Genomic DNA, 22,528 nt, shown 5'->3' on the forward strand with positions numbered 1-22,528 from the left:
GTTGTGAGAATGTACATCTCAAGATGAACTTTTTTAAAAAAAATATTTAATTAATCCTTTCTAAGGCCGTGGGAAGTATGCTTCCCACCAAATTTATCAATCTTTGTATGAAATTATTTAGGTTGGCATAAGTTCTGACAGATTTTTTTAGAAAAAAAGATACTTAGATGCTTCAGCTCTTTATCTCACACAAAATGATGTATCTTGGTTCGTCACTTAATTATTAATTAACCAAATTAATTAATCAATCAAATTAAATGTATCTAATAAACTAAGTGAATCCCTTTTCTTATTCTAATTTCAAGCCTAAAAATATTTTAACATAATATGACTAGAAAAAAATGGCACATTAAAGGGTTAAAATTGGTAATTTTTAAAACTTTTATTTATTAAAACAGGCAATTTTTAAATTTTTTTTATTTAATTAAAATTGTCGATTTTCTAAATTTTAATTTTATTTAATTAAAATTAAAAGAAATTTTTAATTTTTTCTCACTGTATTGTAGCACAAATTTGATATTTAAGCAATTTTCAAACTAAAAAATTGGCTATTTTATTCATTCTGATTTAATTGTTGTCTAGTATTTTTCCTGGATTTTGACAGTTTTCATAATTATTGCAGTGGGATTCAAACTGTTTGAAATGCTTAGTCAAATATTCAATTCTATTATTTTCCCTCTGTTCTTCAAGAAAACTACGGAAGAAAGATACCACTAATTATTTGAACAGTTTATTTGAGGAATCGGCCTTTGAAATTATCAAAGACAACTGACTATTTGAAATACCTTACCTTTAAGTTTTTAATAGCGCTATGATGTTATGGGACTCATTTTTTTATTAAGAAAATTTTTCCTTTATTGAGAGGATTGTGAAAATAAAGTTGTATAGATTTAATTTAAATTAAACACAATCAATATTTCCAGGGACTAACTGGTAATCAAAACACGACTAGTGTGAAATAAAATATACGTCAATCTTTATTATAATATGTTAAGGATAGTACAAATAGCTGACTGCTCATATTTTATTTTCTTGCACCCTTTATTATATGTTTTAATTTTTAAAAAGTTTACAAATTCTTCTTGCATATGAAATAAGAGCAATTCCAATATATTATAGAAACTAGTTCCAGGTTATTTATTGTATTAAGGCAAGAAAAACGAGTTATTTATCTGTAGGAACTGAAAAATATAAAATCATCATTTTTAAAGCTTGCTTGCTCATAGCTAGTCTTTCATGTATAAAGTTGATAACTTGATCGATTCATTTGTTTATTACACACAATAATAAAACTGTACTGCATCACCGGATGGGATGACAGATCTCTGCCTTAAGCGAACATTCTGGCAACCCCTGACACCGGAAACAGAGTATTTCCGTCGTTTTTCTTCAGTCTGTGTGCGGTTCCCTTGCTTGCATGTGAGGAACCCATGTTTACTTAAAGAATGTCATTTTTATAGAATTAGTAAATTAAGATTTCTTTTAAATTATTGCTTGACCAATATCTATACAATGGATAATAATAATTCCACAATTGCGTTGCTAAGGTTTCAGGGTTAAACTGTAGTTGGAATTATTTAATATATACGTTTCTTTTCATTATTGGCGCTAATGAAATATTTCTGAATTATTAGGAAAAATTGTCCGGTGAGTGTTCGATGAGAAACCCAATATTTTCATTAACGAATAACGATACTTTATTCTACAAGAAAATCGAAGCACAGATAGCAAAACACAACTAATGCCTTATCAATGACAGACCTTGCAGAGATGAACAACACATTATCAGATAGCAAATCATTAATTAAATAGAATACCACACAACAGTGCTGAAACAGTATTAAACTTCAAAGATAGAATACACTAGACTGACTAGCTTTCGCATTATCGCATTTATAGAAGTTTTCTAACTAAGCATAGAATCTTCTAAAATGATCTGCGGATTTCGAGTCTCTCTCTCTTTCTCGAAAAAAAAAAAAAAAAAATCTTCATAATTCTTGTGTTTTCCAGAACCTTTATTTTTTTCGCCAAATTCATCGCCAATTAGTCAGCAAAGCATTGACTTGGCATCCGTTCACCGTCCTTTAAAATTTTTGTGATTTGCTTGTTTACTATGAGACTAACTGCATTGGGAAGTAATACTGTAAATTCTTAACAATACATATTATTTAAATTTCTTATATATTTTTAAGAACAGAAATTGAGATAAAGAATATCAAGCATTTATTAAATTTTTATTTAGACGTGCGCTTATTGATTGGCTAAATGGAATTGCAAAGGATTATATTCAGCTGCCAACCTAGAAACTTTCATGTAGATATTATTGTGTTTTAATTTCATAATTAAAGTTTGCTACTCATATATGTATTACAGTGCATAGAATGAATGTAGGTGTGATCTTGTCCTTGAGATTTTTTTAAAAAAATAATGTAGCAATTACTGAAATATGTATTCAGTTTATCAATTATGTAATCTAGCTCCTATTAATTTAAAACACACAAATAATCTCACACGAAGGTCAATAATGTATGAATATAATTTCATTTAACTTCTGCTGCTCTATTAAATATTTTTGAATTTATCCATTTAATAGCCAGGTATTGCTAGGAGTTGAAGTGATTATTAAGTAGAACCATTCTGTCCATGTCAGCTAACAAAATTTATTATTTTGTGTTTGTAGGGAGGTGTCCAATGTGGCGATGAAGGAGCTGAAAATGTTCCCGCAGATCACGGAGGAGACGGAAGAGAACCTCCTCAATTTGGAAGATGAGCCCAAGAGCCCCTTCTCCTCGACACCCCCTCTCAACACAACATCCTCTTCCTCCTCGGAGTCCCCTCCACCCAGCTCGCCCAACGACGAAGTAAGTACTTGATCACTTTATTGATTGAGCAGGATGAATTGAATCGTTAGCAGATCTCGGGAACCCATTTCCTTGATGCCTACCCTGCATTGTCCGAAGTTGCCTTGACGATTTGACTAATGGCTGAAGAATTTGGCCTTTTACCTTCAGCAATTGAAGCGTATTAAAGTAGAATTTTGGTAAATGCTCCCCAAAATTATTTCGGTATATATCAATAATGGATCTTAATAAAGATGTTGTAATATTTATGAATATATTGAAACGAAAGATATTAAGCATGAACTGTTTGTTCATTGCATTGCATATTCATTTTTAACATTTAACAAATATTTTCTTGTACTTATTAGGCATCAGCTTCTATTATATGAGTTCTGCATCGTTCAAGACGGTGCATCCTGTTGCCTTTTCATTCGTTTATTTTTTAAAATTATTATTGTTAAAAAATACCTGCAGAGTGGTAAGAAGATGTAGATATTTTTTTTTTTTTTTTTGAAAATTCAACTTAAAACATGTACAGGGTGGTTATAATTAAACTTCCCCTGTAAGCAGCATCATACAGCGCAAACGGGTGAACGGATTGCAATAAAATTTGGTATGTAGACTATACACGAGATGCGCTCACGGAATTTCGAAAAAGTTTTTAATTCCAAAATGTCCACCAGAGAACGCCTTTTTCGGAGAAACATTAATTTTAACACAGCAAACGACCGAAACGGAATATAGAAATAATATTAACATTTATTGACTAATTTCTGATCACCTTGTCATTGAACCATATTAAATAAAGGCGTGGGAAAAATAACAGTACACTGAGTAAAACACTCCAGTTTTCAGAAACAAGAACAGTTTAGAAAGAAATTGCCCAAGAGGAGCAGTTCTTAATCATGTCCAGGACGATGTAGGGAAAGGTGCTCCATGTGACCACTCACATTCACCTGCAAAATTTCAAGTCGATGGACAATGTGTCCAACAGCAGATTATAACTGATCAGTTGTGATGCTTCGCACATGAAGTGTTATGGAGTTCTTTAATTTATTCAAGACGCAGCAAGATACCGTCATCATTACAGCCGGAAACATCGGCATAAAACATGACAACGACTGCAAAAGTGTCTTACCTTAACCTGATTTGCATCAAGTTTCTTCTTCTTCGCAAGCCTGCAAACCTCGACATTTTTTTCCTAGAACAGACAGCTTTTCCCGGTTTTACATTTTATTACTCATAATTCTTGTTCTGGATTGTTAATATTGTTTCTGTATTCCGTTTTGGTTGTTTATTGTGTTAAAATTAATGTTGTTCCAGAAAACGCATCCTCTGTTAGACATTTTGGAACTAAAAACTGTTTTTGCGAAATTCAGTGAGCGTATCTCGTATAGTATAGTCTGCATAACAAATTTCGTTGCAATCCGTTCACCCGTTTGCGCTGTATGATGCTGTTTATAGGAGAAGTTTTATTATAACTACCCTGTATATATTTATTTTTCGGAACAATAAGTTCTTGTACTAGGATGTAACTATGCATCGAATTATTTTTTTGAATTCAAAGGGTTTAGAAGTAATAAATAAATCTACTATAAAACCATATGTCCATTTTCATGTTATTGTTTTCACATATTAATTTAAATGATACATTACATTTAGCGTAACATATCCGGATTTAAATTTTTTTCATAATCTTCAGTTTCATTTGCATTGAAAATAAAAAAAAATAAATTCTAATGTGATTGATTTTGATTTTTTTTACCAAAAATCTCTCAGATGTATAAAATTATATTCCTTCCGTCCGATTTGCCATTTTTTTTTTTCCTTATTCAGGTTTGACTTTCAAAAAATCAAGAAATCCCCCATTTTTAAAAATTTATTTTGGAAAATTTTGAAAGCATTTTGATTATTAAATTTGAATAACAAAATATTGCTTAAGAAAGTTGAAGACAACTTTTTGCTGTGTGGGGTACAATGTAATTATTCTTTTCATCAATTTCGGTCATTTTTACCTTATATTTCTTGTGAATTAAAAAAAAAGCTTTTTTATTTGAACTAAACTAGCGAGAATGATCGTTCCGAAGTTTTCTCTATACTCCTTTATAAAGCCTTTCAATTATGCATAAAAGTTCTATACCTTGGGAGAGGACGAAAGCTGCGATTTCTCAGATTTTTTATTTCCAGACGAGCATTTTGTATTTCATAATATTGTGAAGAAAATCAGGTAATATGGGCATTTTTTCCCCAACTGATTGAAACAAAAATTTGAAACAGATCTATAGTTGTAGTAATAAAATTCACGTACCAAATTTCATTTAGCTGAGTTGCTCTGTTTTTTCATAAATGATAATCTACTGATCGATAAAAGGCCAATCCTTCAATGGATTTGATTCAAAATGTTGTACGGTGGTACACTTTAAATGTTGATAGACAGAAGAACGGTCTGTGTATAAATTTCATTCAAAATTCATTCAGTTATTTACTAATAAATTTCATTCAGATATTTACAGATTTAAAATTAGGTCTGATGTTTTGACATAAGTATATTATTTACTAATTTAAAGGAAAAAACACAGGTCCCCGACATAAATCATCATCGGCTTGCAAACGGTTCGCAGGAACTAATGTGATATTCATAGATTTCTTCACTTAATTCTGACAGGTGAAATGAATTGCAGCATCTGCAATCTAATAGAGGTTTCTTCCCAAAGCTTCACTATTCATTTCAGTAAGGTTATTTAATATTGTTGCGAAAAATGTAATTGAAAAATCAAAGTTCAGTGCCATGGGTGTGAGTTGAAACAGTTCAACAAGCTTATAAACAAATGACGACATTTTATTCTACACGAAAACGTGACTTCGCAAGCACACCCGAAGAGTGGACATGTGCAGTACTTGCAGTAAACAGCAGCTCACAAACTGAAAATCAGTTATAAATAACCGTAACAGCATAAAGTGACCAGAGCGACATTACAGGAGAGAGATTTGGCACGACAACTCACGCCTCTGGAATCGTCTGTCACTTTCAATTGCTACTTGCTGAGCTGAATTCAACTGCCGATTCACTATTGACTGAGTACTGATTGACTTTAGCTTTATCTGTGGGCATTTTATAATTTTCCTGGGATAGCAAATAATGTTATAGAAAGATCACCATACTTTGTATAGTAATGGATCAGTTGCCAAGATTCTTGCTGTTTCTGGAATCTTCGATTCTTTCGCCAAAGTTGCCAAATGGTCGCCAAGTTTGTCTCCAACCTCGGGCATCGTTGATCTGCCATCCATTCAGAATCCGTTAGAACTACCTGTAAAACTATTTTCCTCACCTAGAGACTTACTATGCTGGGTAGCAATATTAAAAGTTCATACAAAATTTCACAAAATATCTCAGATCTATCATTCTGCTTGTGCTCAGAAACGAACAAATGATAAAGAATTTCTTTGTTGTAATCTTTATAAAAATCATGCCAAAATTAATGCCAATCCCTTTAATTAATTTATATTAATTAAAGGGATAAACAATATTGATTATACTGATCGGTAATAGTTTGTGACTAACTTGTTTACTAATCTTCAAGAGGAAATATGTATAAAAATAAAACTTCCAAATCAGAAGCACATTTCGCTTTTTTTTAACGAGAGTTATTTATAGGTACAAAGTAAATATTTTTTGTATCATTTAGAAAAACTTGCCATTTCCCGTTGCTAACTGAATCAATCACATCTGAATATATAAAAAGGTTTTTCACCTCTGACTTGTGGGCATAATTCGTTTTTCCATCGACGGGCGCCTGTCGAACCTAATGTCTTCCAGGAGTAATCGATTCCGATTATGCATATTTCCTCCAGATGCGTCAATTCGAATTATTCTGTGTCCCAAAGATAACAGAGTAGTTATTGTTTTTTCTTGGAAACAAAGTTTTCTTGGCTTAATGTGCTGCTGACACGAAATCTTTCAAGTGTCGTTCTGAGGTTGGAGAGATTCCAAATGTCAAAAAGTTGAACGAACTGACTTTCTTATCGATCTTAAAGTGCTCGAAGAACGGTACCTTTTCTCTAACCTTTGACATGATTATCGTTTTTTAAATTTCAGATGTGTTTTGAAATAAAACCAATATTTTTTTTAAAAAAAATTCATACTTTATTATTTATTTCCTTTTTGGAATGATAAATGAAGGAGAATTTTAACTTCTTGACAGTTATTTTATTTTCTACCACAGATGTGAATTTTTGACATCTTCAATATTCATTGTCAACAAATTTTGTGTCAGATTGTTGCTAGGGAGCAACGACAAAATTGTGCTTGAATTAAGAAAAAATCACACATTTTTTGGTTAAATTTTATTCATGGAAATAAATAAGACACTTCAAATCAAGAACTGTTATATATTAAGAATTTATATGTCAATTTAAAGGGAATAGTATCCGAAAATCTTGAATGTATCATAGATTTTTAAAATAAGTGTTGTTATCATTTCATATCATTTTTATTTTTGTTTTTTTATTAATGTTAAATAAAAATTGACCCATATTGCGGACTCACTAAACGTATAATTCAGTCGCATCAATTTAATTTCCAAATCCATTGTTCTTTTTTTATGGAAAAAAATTATAGTTTTATGTCATAAATTAGTATATAATTAAAAATTATTTAACATACGCTGCTACTTTTCCCTTATGTTTTCATGTGCATTAACTGAACTTATGTCTAATAAAAAAATATCATATTTATTTTTTCAATTTATTTTTATATATGCTGTACTGCATTTGTAAAATCAATGGTATAGAAAAAAATTTATAAGTTCAATCTATAAATAAAATCTATAAGTCGACTTATAATTTTAAGGGGAAAACTCATACTTTGGGTAAAAATCGAATTTAAGATTCTGTTATTTTTTCATTATTCATATATTAAGATCATAAAAGAAAAAAAGTATTTTTAGAAAGACAGTGCGGTTAATTAAATATTTTTTCTTCAGGAAAAGATAAATTAAATGACAGAATAAGGACGATGCTCTATATAGTATAATCTCTTTAGAAATTCTTTGCTTTTCATTCATTTCATTTAATTCATTTTCTGTTCATTTAGATCTTGGATCTCCCTTATTAACAGTTATTGATTTATAATATCAGCGCAATTTCCATTTAGAAATGACATATATCTCACATGACATATTTATATTTAATTTACAGCCTACATATGTAATTTTGCTGGAAAATACATATGAACCTGTATTCGGGAAAATATCTAAATTAGGATATATACATACAATAAAACTTGTTTAAATATAGCTTAAAAGAGTTAAATCGGTTAAAAAAATTTTAAAAAAATGAAATTTATTTTAAACTATATACATAAGTAGCTGAAAGTTTATATTCGTATCTTTGTGATATTTTAAATGAAATCCAATCCTTGATCAATATTTAAAAAAAAATTAGAAGCTTTTTCACTAATGAATATGAATTAGCAAAGAAGGTAGAACAATTGATACAATTTGTATATAATTGGAATAGAGAATTTTTTCATTTTTGTTCATTCAACGATAACTTTGCTGGAGTTCCAGAAAAAAGAAAAATTGAGCAACTCATTTATTAAAATAGAAGTACTTTTTTTCTTTGGATAACATTACAAGTTTTTATGTATAAAAAAATGTAGCACCGATGAAAAAATTTATCTAAGACATATAGACTAAGTTACATCCTATTTTGGATAGAGACTTTTACTGTTAATTTTGGTCTCTAGCAAGAACCTAAATTTACAACCCTCCCTTCAAGTATGCTTTTTCCTCCAAGCCTTCAGTTAGAATATTTCGTGTCTAAGATATCCCGTGATTCCTAATTTGTCGACTGTACCTGCTGAGACTGTTGCAGGTAGTTGGGCGTTGCCTTAGAATTCTGAAAATCAATATTAAATAAAAATCTGAATGTTCAAAAAATTGATAGTTTTCTGTAAAAAAAAAACTTACTATAAAATACAGCTGTTCAAAAAAAAAAAAAAAAAATCTGATGATAGAATACGAGAGATTGATTTGGAGATAAGTGCACAAGGCGCACTTTATTGTGCCAGTCTGTAGTAGATGCCTTATTTTAAGATTTTTTTAAAATAAAATATCTTTTCTACTTTTCTGTTAATTATCCGAATTCACCAAATCACCACAAAAAAAATCGTTTGGATTAATCACCAAAAAAAAAAAAAAAAACTCTCCAAGAATCACACAATAGATTCAGTAAAAATGCTAAATTTTCGCCAAAGAAAATTGTAAAATTACTAAATTGTTTCGTAACTATTGTATGTTAATGCCATGCAAGGTTTTCTCTGAGATAAAACCATCATTAGAGAGTGGGCTAGAAAGTTTTGGGAGACCACTTCCCTTGCTAAACTGAGCCGACATGATAATGATTTATCATTAATTTAATTTTTAAATTTTAGTCGCTTTTACAGAGATGCTGTATCTGCACTTGTACGCAATATTATTTAACCAGACACTCTGATTTTAAAATATTGTAATATATAAGTGAACATAAGGAAACAGACAGAGTGTTAATATCATCTTAATATTTTAAGATTCATAGAACCACCATTCTTTAAAAATTCATTTATTTCATAAAACATATTGCATCTTTGGATTAATATCATCTTTTTAATGACCTACTTACAGACCCTCTCTGCTGTGTATCCCTAGGCAACTGCCTAGTTTACCTAACTGGAAATCCACCACTTTACGAAGATATTTTCAGTTCTTATGAAATTCATTTACTTTAGTAAAAATAAAAGTTTTATTAGAAGAGAGTAAAAGAAATTGCTTTTTTTATTTTGAAGAAAATTGTTTTTAAATATTTATTTTTTTAGAAATTGCTTTTATTTATTTATTTTATTTTTATTTTTCAATAAAATATATATAGTTGAATTTTCATACTGTTAATTGGTGTTTTTTTTCAACGAATATGAAAAAGAAAACAAATTCTCATAAGTTTTAAATTGAAATAATTAAACCTTCTGCAAAATATATGTTCGTAGGTACTTTAGCAAGCTGAACGAAGTAGATTGGCTGTCATTAGAACATAATGTTCTGGCCGAGTTCCAAAAAAGGAATTCCGTATCTACCAGTGAAGCTATATGATTGCGAACACTCAGACGGACAAACTGGCGTTTTCTAATTTTTTTAACTAGAAAATTTCTAAGAAGGTGATGCATTTGATTAAATTCAATCTTTGAAGCATCCATATTTTGCATTCCGATTAGTCAAGAAAATGCAAAAGTTTGAATCTGTATTCCGTGCTCTAAGATCGGTAAGTGCAATTTCCCGTTTAATTGATTTTTCCTTTCTCAAGGTCACAAAAATAGCTTGAAACCCTTCAGTGAATGCTTTTACTAGGGAGGTGCCTGTTTTGCGCCACTGATTTAAAATTTAAAATTTACTATTCATGTACTAGCTGATATAACAAGCGTTGCTCGGGTGAATTTTGCACGTTAATTAGTTTAGAAATTAACACTTTAATTAATTGTCACGAATACATCATTAAAATGCATTTTACTTATATATTAACATTTGTTGCAAATTCTTTTTTTAAATCATACAGCATATGAGAGAAAGTAAAAATATATTTAATATTAACATTTAATGGTATCTGAACACTAATCCTAATGAATTAAAATAAGAAGTTCAGTGGCATCATAAAAGTTTTGATATTCAGTAGCCGATTTTCGACGGGTCAACAGCATAGGGCCGCTAAGTTAACAAGGAGCCACACGCGTGCCAATTTAAAAACTTTATTTTCCTAGTTGTCAAATAAATAAGTTTGACAAAAAATATTTATTAATTAATAAAATATACGAATAATATTAATACAAGTATAATTGATGAGGTTCTAATGTTTTCATTGCGTTCTTTTAGTAATTAGAAAATTTGTAGACACCAAATATCGGTTTCAATAATATGGATATGAGCAGTTTGGAGTCATAAGAAATAATAAGAGCAAATATATTTTTACAAAGTTATTAAAGTAAAAATTAGCTTAAAATAAATAATTAAAAAGAGTCAAAATATGAAACTAAATTGTTCAGATTATTAAAAGAGGGATATCATTGCATAATGTGCACTGCCTAAGGTCGTAATTATCTAAATTAATCACTGTTGAAATCGCATCATTTCTTAAAAATGTGATTGATCCAAACGATGTGTAAAAAAATCGCGAAAAGCAAAATTTCTGATAATCTATTAATAATTTAAAAAATAAAACAAAATTTAATTGAACCTCGTAAAATATATGTCTTTACATCATAGAATATATGGACAGCCATTTTCGACATTGAATTTCAGTTTTTAACTAACTGTAAAACCAATAATTTTTTAAAAATCAATTTTTAAAAGAAAGAAAATCCTAAAGCAATTTTAAAGCTAAAAAAAAAAATGCCTTTTTTCAATATCAGTAAGGTAAAATAATTTTTTAATGCCTCTTGCTGGAATAATGCTGCTTATGCGCGAACGTTAGGTTTATAATGTTAACGAAATATAGTTTTTAACTAACAGAAAATGAACTATTTAATTAATTATCACTTTATGCTGCACATTATTTGCAAAGAAAATTTGAAGAAAACCTATTCTGCAATACGAATTTCTGGGCCGAATAAAACGTGTTAGGTGTTCAGGCGCGGAAGTTCTTGGGAGCCCTTTGGAAGAATCACACATATGAACGCATAAATTTTAAATTTCAATTCTCAGATATAATGTTTTAAATTAAATTTATATATTTTAATCGCGAATAATGACTTTTATTACAAATAATTCTTTTTAATTCTTGTATTCTTTTATTTTAATTATCTATTTGATTACATAAATTAACCCTTTCTAGGGCATGGGAAGTATGCTTCCCACCAAATTTATCAATCTTTGTATGAAATTATGTAGGTTGGCATAAGTTCTGACAATTTTTTTTAGTAAGTCAGTAACTTAGATGCTTCAGTTCTTTATCTCAGACAAAATGACGTGTCTTGATTTGTTACTTAATTATTAATTAATCAAATTAAATTTATCTAATAAGCTAAATGAATCCCTTTTCTTATTCTAATTTCAAGTCTAAAAATATTTTAACATAATGTGACTAGAAAAAAATGGCCCTTTAAAGGGTTAAACTTTGTTGATAACTAATATACTTTGAAGACAGTGGATAAATTTATAAAATTTTATACTTTTTAAATTTATAAAATTTATTTCTGTAATTCGTGTATATAAATATTTATATATTTATAATATTAATACTTCCAAAATATCATATTTTTCACTATATAAAAAAAGGCCTTTTCCAAGTAACATTACTTTTATTATAAATGCCGGATGAAATTAATATATTCAGCGAGTTATTAAGATAAAAATGAGAATTAATATGATTTTAAATACTGAAATACGATAAAGTAAGAATCAGTCCGTTGTTTGGCAGATATAATTGCAAATCAAAGCCTAAAATATAATACACTGTTAACTGTTAATTAAATTGTAATAATTATTAAGATAAATAATTTAAGTCATAAAAAAGTGAAAAGAAAAATGTAAGCAAAAGAATTTTAAAATTTAAAAATATTACTTTACGAACTCTGAAAATGTTAATGATGTATTCTTAATATAATTTGATTCTTACGGAATACCAATTATTTTTAAGAAAATTATATTTCTACCTTTTTTATTTATTATATATATTAATTATTTTTTATATATAAGCAGAACATAATATTAAACTTTTTAGTATTATATTTAATGACACATAATGGAAGCATGCATATTATCGATTAAGGAATACATTGTTTTAAATCATCAGTGATAAAAATATACATAAACCAACAGAATTAATTGTATGTTTCATATTTGTGGCATCATAAATTAAGGAAATTGTTAATTTGCACATATTATCTTACTATATTTACACATATTATCTTAGTAGTAAGTAGCTAGACACTGGAGAGCAACAATCTTCCAGCATACATTATTTTTTCATCGTTCACAACTTTCCAAATAAGCTTTAGAAAAACGGAATATTGAAGAAATGTGTTTCCGATCAAAAACTGAAATTTTTTTCAATTCATTTTTAAAAAATTTTCTTTTAAAAATTGTCATGCCATTTGTTTTTTATGAAAAATAGTTTTTAAAGCCTTTTCAATTAAAAAAAAAAGAATTATGTAGATTGAAATTTATAATAGAAGAAACGAGCTAATAATAGTAACGTTTGACAATTTTATTGACAAATTAAATATGAAAATAATATTTCTTTTGGTGTTTTGGAATTTCAAATGTAGGATTTTTAATGTCGGGATGGTGCAGAGAGGATTTGTGATAAGAATCTGGGTTTGGGAATTTTAAGTTTGAGACCTAAGTCATCTGAGAGCCGTGAAAAAACCAAAATGCGGTTTACATGTGGTCCTTGTTCATGTTCATCATCTGTCCAATCTTCAATCAAACTTTGAAGTCTTATAGAAATTTAGAAGTGGTGTGTAAGCCATGATTACCAGTAGAGATGTATTTTTAGAGGGATCAAAACTTATTATGAATTTTGTTAATGTTCTGTTTGTTTTAATTAATATTAAAACAATATTAGTTTTTCTACTAAGAGCTTCAGATGACTTGTTTATTTAGAAAGATATTTGGTCCTATAGTATGATTTATTTATTTTCTTTTTTTATTCAAGTTTTTTGGAGTAATTTTCTTTTGGGAGTGTTATGCATTTATGGACTGGAATCTAAAATAAAGTTTCAGTTATAATTTTTTTTATAAATAAAATCGAATTTATGTTTTTTAAATTCTAATAATTTATTTTAAATACACTAAAAGCGATGCATTGTTTTTTTTAAAAGAGAATTAGCTGCTGATTTATGAATTATGCTTCAATAAAAATTAATATGTAATTTTTAAAAATTTTATCTGGTAAATAAAAACGTTTTTATAATTATTTTAATGCAAACTTTATTCAAAGGATTGAAACAAATTTTATAATTCTTCAAAAACAATTTAAGGAGAGTGATATTCTGTTCAATCATATTTAATCGTTAAGGCATTGCATTAAGACTACAGGCATTGCCTTTAATTAAGGTTGAAGAAAAATTTCAGATTTAATTACCACTTGCTTCTATATTTAGCTGATTGGTTGAATGGTCTTGATTTGAATGTTTGCCAAATTGATTCCCTTTCTTTGTCTCTCTCTGTCCACTTTAATGCTAGTTTGTGAAAGTATCATTAATTTTTTTTTCTCTGTCTGGTTAAAAATGTTACAGCAATAAGAATCGTAATTATAATGTTGTTCAAATGTTAAGAACATTGAAACGACATTTCCACTTTTTGTTGTAATTTAATGTATTAAATCAGACCAAATTCATTTATTTTCACTTTAGCAAGTTTAAGCGCAATTGAAAATTCAAACCAGTATTTTAATTGCTATTATAGTTCCTATTTTGATACTGGAAAATGCAATGAAGAAACAAGTATTTTTTTTTTTAAAAAATATGCTCTTTAAAAATCATCATCATCTCTCACTTTTGGCTATGAGAATCTGTCAGTCGTTCTGTTTTCTATGAATTTGTTTACCCCCCTATAAATATCGAAGTGCTCTTATTTTGGAGCTTACAAATCAATTCGGCATTTTCTGCTAAGATTTCTTGATTCATTTGCTGTATTCCAAGCTATACTTATAAAATTGTTCCAATTTTTTTCTAGATTTTCTTTATTATTTTATACCAGATTGATTTAATTTTGTCAAATATATAAAACTTTAAATAGGTTATTGCTATGGTTGAGATGCTAATTTAATTTAATGCAATAATGAAGTGTATAATGTTATGGATTTTTTTATATAAATATGGATAAATTTATTATTACAGCTTCATTTCAATTTATTTTAAGTAATTAAGACAACGGTGATCTCCAATTTATAATGACTGTGTCTGTGGCCCAGAATTCTCAGCTTGTACTATAGTTTCTTTTTAACTTAAATTTTTATCTAATCTTTTATCTGACGTGTTTAGCTGATGTTGATAATTTCATGATGTGGTGATACGTAGTCAAGGATGGACTTTCGAGGATTAAAAATAATCAGCACTTGCAAATGGAAACTTCTATTATTCGAACCCATTTGTTGGATGGTGATTGCTTTCCCTTTTTAGTTTTTCATTTACCAAATATACAAAACGAAATTATTGTAATAGTCAAAGCATAGTCGAGATTTTGACGAATTTTCGTTTTAGATTATCCTGGATCCCTCGTTTTTTATATGACAATATATTTCGATTGTTATTTTTTCTGCAAATTTTACAGTGTAATAATTGCTACGTTATTATGTTCAGAATATAACGGCTCATATAATCAAATTTGACGGAAACCAAACTGGGAAATCAAAGTCTAGAACATTGTGAGCATATATCCAGAAAGATATTTAAAATTTACCCTACTTTTTTTTTATCTGTGGGAAATACTCGATGAAACTATGAATACTCGAAGAAAATTAAGAACTTTTTCATATTTTTCTGCAAATGTTATTTGTTTCTAACAGCACATAGATTGTTAAAATGATTCAAATCTTCCTTACTTCGTTAACAAATTTATTTGATGTGGATACGCACACCTTTCGTTACATCAAAATGACATTGACGCGAAAGTGTTGTGAGGTAAATAAACGGCGGCCAAAAAGCGCCAAGGGAAAACTTCGCCAAATTATAAAAATATACTCAAGTGCATTATTATTTATTATGAAAATGCTAATCACATGCTATATAGTTTGACGATTGAAATCGCTAAATTGGTGAATTTTTTTCTTGCTGCTTTTTGGTTCCCATTAGAAAACCGACAAGTACCTAAAAATGTTCCCTATTTAGTTGTCGAGGGAATTCCCACACTCTGCTTTTTGGCCAAAAAATATTTTCTAGAAACAAAAACTCGGAACAAAAGATCTCTTGATAGAATGTAAACAGAGTAACGTAAACAACGATTTCTGCAGTGAATAGTCGGCTGTTTTCCAAGATAGAAGAACCATTTCCAGGAAGAGATGCGATTAAAACAGATGAGCTGTGCAAAACTCAAGAAACTCAAATAGCCCGGAAAGAACTGGTGATTGCTCCAAAGAAAAACATCGAGTTTTATTTAAAGTGCTTGTTAATTAGAAAAGCAAGCACAAGTACATGCATAAAATATTTGTCAGAATCTGTTTTAAATGTTTGAGCAAGGTCGAGAAACGACACCATATTTTTTCCTCCTCAAGGTTGCCTTTCATTATTTCCTGCGTTAGATAAATTGCGTAACATTTAGAAGTAAATTATCTTTTTTTACATCATAACTGTCCATCTTGCTACATAATAATTATGTAAAGAGAGTGTTTACACATTCAGGGAGAGTTTTTGACTTGAAATTAATGAAATAATTAGATGCAGTTAGGGAACTTTTTTAGCAAAGCGCGAAGAATAGTAAAGCCACTTTGGAGAAAATTGAATTATATATGCATTTAAAATGTCATACTGAAAAGCTTCTCTGGATTGCTGTTTGCGTATCTATTTTGTATTCATCAGTGAATAAAAAGAAGAAAATTTGCTCCTTTTATACATATTAATGAGCATGAACGGGCTTATAAAAATGCTTGTAACAATCTTATAGCTAACAGAGTAGGGTCTCTGGTTTATCGAACAGAGCAATGGCGGGGGGCGGGGAGGTATGAAGCCCGAAAATCAGCTTTGTACCAGGCGACATTGGACAAACATGTATTTATACAATTTTTTAACTTCGATTTATTTCACCACAGGAGTCACATTATGAACAGAGAAAACGCCATACGTCAGTTTACATCAGACTGATTGAAATGACAAAAATTTTTCCCATCGGTGATTTTACTGTAAAATTCTGGTACGGATTTCTGTGTCACTTGTCGATTTAAGCAAGGGAATCTTAAATATCTTTGAAAAATATGAGTGAATGTTAGAGATTTTTTTTATCCCTTTGTTCGTGGTGTGGGAAAAACGGAATCAGCAGTTTTATTACGTATGTATTAGAATTAATTAAATAAAAAAAGTGGGAATTGAATCTGAAAATAAGAGGATATTTTAGAATAAAGTGAATATAGACTAAGTAAGATAAAAATTAAGAAATTAATTGGGATTTAAATTAGATTAAGAGATATCATTACACACACACACACACACACACACACACACACACACACTCTACAGAATTCTTAATTCATCTGCATTATCTTAGATAATATATTTTAAAATTCAATTTGTCTAAAATAAAGCGGGTAGTATTATTGAATAGATAATTAAAAGTTAGAAAATGTTAAAAATTCATTAGTATTTACGAAAAGGGTGAAAAAACATAAACTTATGTTTTAAAGAGAGCAAAAGTTTATTTTTCAGGATTTACAACCATTGTTTGTGTATTGTGTGACAAAATTGAAAAAAAAAAAATTGCATAGAAAGAAAAGGATATTGTATGATTCTTTATTTTTAAAGTTTTCCCAAAGACCTTTCTTAATGACCTTCAAAAATTCCAAAGGGACAAAAAAGAGCCATATCACCAAATCTACTGTAGAGAAAAGAGAGAGAGAAAAAAATTAGACATGATAATGGATGACATATCATTGGATCATGTTTCTGGCAGGTTGTATTTTTGAAAAATGAAGTGTTGCCAAGTGCTTCATTCTTGTTTGGCAAAATAATTATGTAACAATGAAACAGGTAATAACTAAATATCTCGATTATTTAGGAACTAAAATGCTGTGAACATATTAATAAAAATTATCATTTAAGTTCCCGTTTTCATCCCCAATAATTTTCAAAGCAAGTTCCTTTTTGCATAGCACTTTTCAGACGTGCATCTTTTTTCTTCTAATGAAAGTGAATGTATGGATGGATCTATTATCGAAAGTTATTGAACTCTAATGCCCTCTGAATTGATGATCTTTACTTTTTGTACAATATTTATTGTTTGTTTTCCCAGTAAATAATAATTTATGTTATTTAATTGATTAAAAGATTGTTTTTATTGGTTAAAATTGAAAAGTGTTTTACTCTCGTTCAGACACAAAGCTTCAGGCCTTCGGACTTGGCAGCTGAATTGTAGAGTTCACAGACATACGGATTAATTTTTTTTTATTATTATTATTTAATTGCCACATTAATAAATTTGTAAAAAATACAAATTCTATGAAATAGATAGTATTAAGAATACGATGTATGTTTGCATTGAATTATTTAAATAATTATTAAATAAATTAGAGTAAGTTTAATTACTTACATGTAATATATAAGAATGTTAAATATAACTATTAACAATTAAATAAATTAGCTGCAATTTTAATAATAAAACAACATATATCAACTTTCACTTGTTAAATATTTAATACTTTCACTTGTTGTCGTAAATAATTCAATCAACATTTAACTATTTGGCAGGTTTTGCAAAAAATAATTTTTAATATTATATTTGCTTGAAATTTATTATTTTCTTCTAAAATATTATAACAATTATATATTTTAATGGGTTAATAAAGAAACAATCAACTAATAATCGAACCATTCACAAGCCAAAGGGATAGACTCTACTTTTTTTTATTTTTTTATATGTTTTATTGTCAAAGCACTTGATAAACTTCTAATTTCTTCAACAATAAGTATCTACACCATTTCATGAAGAAATTATTAGCAATTAAAAAAATATTTATTTGAGAAGCCAAATTTGATAAGGTATATGACTACTTTCAGGATTAATTTTTTGAAAAATGTATCAAAATAGTTACATTTTTAAGTATTTACATAAAGAATGAAAAAAAATCTATGACACTAAAATATACCAGTTAAGAGATAAAATTAAAAAAAAAAATATTTGGGAAAAAAAGTTTTTTAAATTAAAAAATTATTTTTTTTGGTTAAAAAGGGGAATAAAGAAAATGTCTTCTTGTTTAAATGTATGATTTGCTTAAAATTTTGCATATGGCTTAAGAAATATATTATTTAGTTCCTAAACTATAAAATAAGCTGTATTTCTATCCATTCTTAAAATGTAGGAATTCGACTGACATTTTTTTCACATTGTGAAGCATTAAAACAATTATAAAATATTTCTAAATAATAGATTACTTATTCTCTAGTTCAGGAACTGCAAAGCATATTGAGAAATTATTATACCAAATTTGAACAAAAAATATTCTTTAAATTTTAATTTATGAGGTTTTTTATAAGAAAATGTATCAAAGATTAGAATTTATACTTAATAATGTAAAATAGCATTCAAAAGTATGTAAATTCAAATATGAAAATCATTGTAACTTCCTTAGAAATAGACATAGAAACAAAATTTTAACGGTTTGATAAAAAAAATTGTTCAACAATTGTTAGAAATTAATTTAAAAAAAATCAGGGTTTAGCAGAAAATTTACTTTTTAACGTAGTCAGCTACTTTAACTGCTTATTCTTATATAAATCCATCAAACATGCATTGCATTGTAATTCGGGTCACAGTGCGCGTTTCGATGTGCGCTGACCTTGTAGATAAAGTAAAATTTATGTTATCTCATCACAATGAGGTAAGCGAAAGTAATTCATCATTTAAGTCCATCTACCGTAGGAGTAAGTTACTTATGGGTTATTGGACAATTATTTCAATTTTAGTTGCAATTGTTCCCTTTGTTAAAAAATTAAAAAATATGTCACCATATTATGATGGATAAGACTTAAATAATTATTTAGATGTGGGAAATGATGAATTTGATGAAAGACTGAATTTAATGTTAGTATTTTTTTTTCATTTGCCAAATCGATCAACTCCCTCATTTTCTCCAAGATTTTAATAACAGTAAGAATAATTCCAAAAATATATATTTTATAAACAGTTAAATAAAAGCTACAAAGGTTTTTTGAATTTATAGTTTAAATGGAATTTTAAAAATTGAAGTACATTATTCTATCAATTTTCTCCACATTTTGTGTTGTGAAATTGATTAATTTGACAAGTGAGTTACAATTATAATTAATATTTACAATTACACAATTATAATTAATATTTTCAGAATTTTATTCATAAGTTTTTTTTTTATATCTGAACATATAAAAAAATAGATAAAATCAATCAATGCTAATTACCTGTTATGTCTGGAGGTTAAAAAAAACTTTTATTCAAGCACATTTAATTCTCAAATTGGCAAAAATTAAATATTTAATTAAAATAAATTATTATCATGTGAATTAAGTTTAAAATGATCTGAAATGTGAAACTAATTAGAAGATTTAACAAGAGGGTGGGTCATTACATACATTGTTGCCACAAATTACTTCCATCCGCCATTTTTTTGCTGAACAACAAGTTGTTGCTGTTTATTGATTGTTTTACGAATTAACCTCCCAGCGGTACGCATATGTAAGAGTTAATCCTTGAGAAGAATTTCGTTTTATATCTTTTTACCAAAGAGCGCTACGAAAGTATGACTTTGTATGCTCTTGCAAATCTTTCCGACGAATTGTTAGTCCACGTTTGGAATCTGAGGCGTAAATAGAACTTTGTGAATCTATTTCATTCAGAATCTATTTGCATTTCAGAGACACGCCCAAACGTTGACGTAACTTTTTACTATATTTCTTTGTTGTTTTAGGAAAATTATTTGTTTTGAATAGCTTTGATATACAGTCATTTTCGCCAAAAAAATAGTTTATCGCCAAATCTTAGCAAAATGATCGAATGTGGCGATAGCCCAACGGTAGCAAAAGCTCCACTTAAAAATTGCAAACCTCGCAAGGTGCCAAATGACTGAATATCAAAACTTAGCAATTTGTTTTAAAAATAATGCACGAGCTATCAGCAGCTACTTTTTTGGGTAAATCCTGGGGATGGGTACCGCCAAAATTTAAAGATAAAGTCACCAGCGTCTCTTGAAAATAGTCATAATATTGAGAAATAAAATTCTGAAGATTACAGCGTCCATGGGGATTGGCGAGAAAAATTTGGTATCGAAAAATCGCCAAATGGTACCCGTCCCTAGAACTGTACCACATTTTTTATTGGACAAACAATAAAGAAGAGCTACTTAAAAGGAAATCTCTATGAAAGCTCGCAAACGCTGTAAAAGAATACATTGAGTGAAAAGCGTCATTTTTTTAACAAAGCGAGCTAAAACTAAAAAAGAAAAGCAGAATCTGGTTTTGGTAAAGTGCCATTAGGTAAAAGGCCTAAATATATCAGGTTTAACCAGTAACAACCTAATTTTTGCAATTAACTCTTAAAAATTTATATTTTTTAACTATAGCGCTTCGTTCTCTGCTCACTTTTGCTCGCCATCTTTGATGTTGTCCAATATTGAATCCGATGTCCGTCAATTCCGTTAGCAAGGTTTTCTACTCCACTACCATTCGTTCAACGTTGGAAGTTTAATCTTTCCATAATGGCAACATATATTTGCTGATAGGCCTATTTCCGATTCAGAACCAAAACCCTCAAATTGCAGCAATCTTCGCTCATATCTAATATTTTCTGATTCCAGTACCGAAATCAGGAGTGGGCATTAAGTCGATCGCGATCGACTGGTAAACCACCAAGGCATTTTGGGATGCCCACCTTTACTAAGACCTAAGACGTGCATACCAAAAGAAACATATTTATGGAACCAAAACGGCTATTATTATTATTTTGTATCTTGCTATTATTATTATATTTGTAGTTATGTAGGTAAGTACATATAATGCATTTATTATTGTTATAATAGTTATTGTAGACCCTTATTTTAGCTCGCCATACCTAGGCCACTGGATGTTCCGGAACACCTTGAAAAAATTAGTACCCCTCCCTTATCGTGAAAAAGTCTGCCCACCCCTGGTCTAAATATTAATACAATTTTTCACGTTTTGTCACCAACGTAGTAGCTTCACGATCAGATTTTCTTTTCAAATGAGCAGATTCTCGCTTGACCTTTCTTCGCGTTTTTTCTTTATCTGATATTACTAAAAGCTCCATTACTGTTAAAAAACAAGGCAGGGTTAGCATATGTACTTCTTAGTATTCAGACAATTGTTTGCCAAGAGACGAAAAATTTCCGTCACTCGAGAAAGATAAACAAATTGAAGGCTGTTCATTAGTGTTGCCACAAACGTCTAAAAGATGAATTAATAAATAATATTGTTTTAAACTCATTTTCTATTAATCTGATGATAATTAAAGCTTTCCTTTTCCTTTTTTTGTTACCATTACGCCCTCGGATGCAATATAAATACTTGCTTTGTCGTAATATTCAAACAATACTAACAAAACAAACCTCAAATGTCTTACGTCAGGTGACTCGCTATCTATCAATCACAAAGCGATTAAAACAAAATGTTTACATATTTTTTTTTTTTTTAATATAATAGATAGATATCGTATCTGAGAAATACGCACGACCTTTCATGTTAATATAAAGAGTGCGCCAGCTGGTAAGTTAATATTTACAGTTTTTATCCTTTGGTACTTATTAACCAATCAAACCCAAGTATGTATTCTTGTCAATAGTTAAATTAAGTTCCTTTCAAAATGTAAAGATTTATTTTAATAGTGAAGACTTGTATTTGCGTTTTATTCTTTCTAAAATGTTAATAGATTTTAGTTTATTTAACCACACACCAGGACGCAATTTAAACTTTACGTTTACATTGCGTACTTAAGGTGTGTGTATGTACACACTTGAAACTTCGAAAATCG

The 22,528-nt window shown here is 28.8% G+C and overlaps 1 protein-coding gene across 1 annotated transcript in view; it reads left to right on the forward strand.

Annotated features, from left to right (window-relative positions):
* The window catches only part of LOC129964107 (5'-AMP-activated protein kinase subunit gamma-1-like), a 190,033-nt gene that overhangs the window by 36,611 nt on the left and 130,894 nt on the right, over positions 1-22,528 (forward strand). The window contains exon 2 of the mRNA XM_056078790.1: positions 2,681-2,861. Within this exon, the coding sequence (XP_055934765.1) occupies positions 2,700-2,861 (162 nt within the window). The 5' untranslated portion in view covers positions 2,681-2,699. The remainder of the gene's footprint in view (positions 1-2,680; positions 2,862-22,528) is intronic.

Source organism: Argiope bruennichi, chromosome 3 (assembly GCF_947563725.1).
Source record: "Argiope bruennichi chromosome 3, qqArgBrue1.1, whole genome shotgun sequence".
Taxonomy (NCBI): domain Eukaryota; kingdom Metazoa; phylum Arthropoda; class Arachnida; order Araneae; family Araneidae; genus Argiope; species Argiope bruennichi.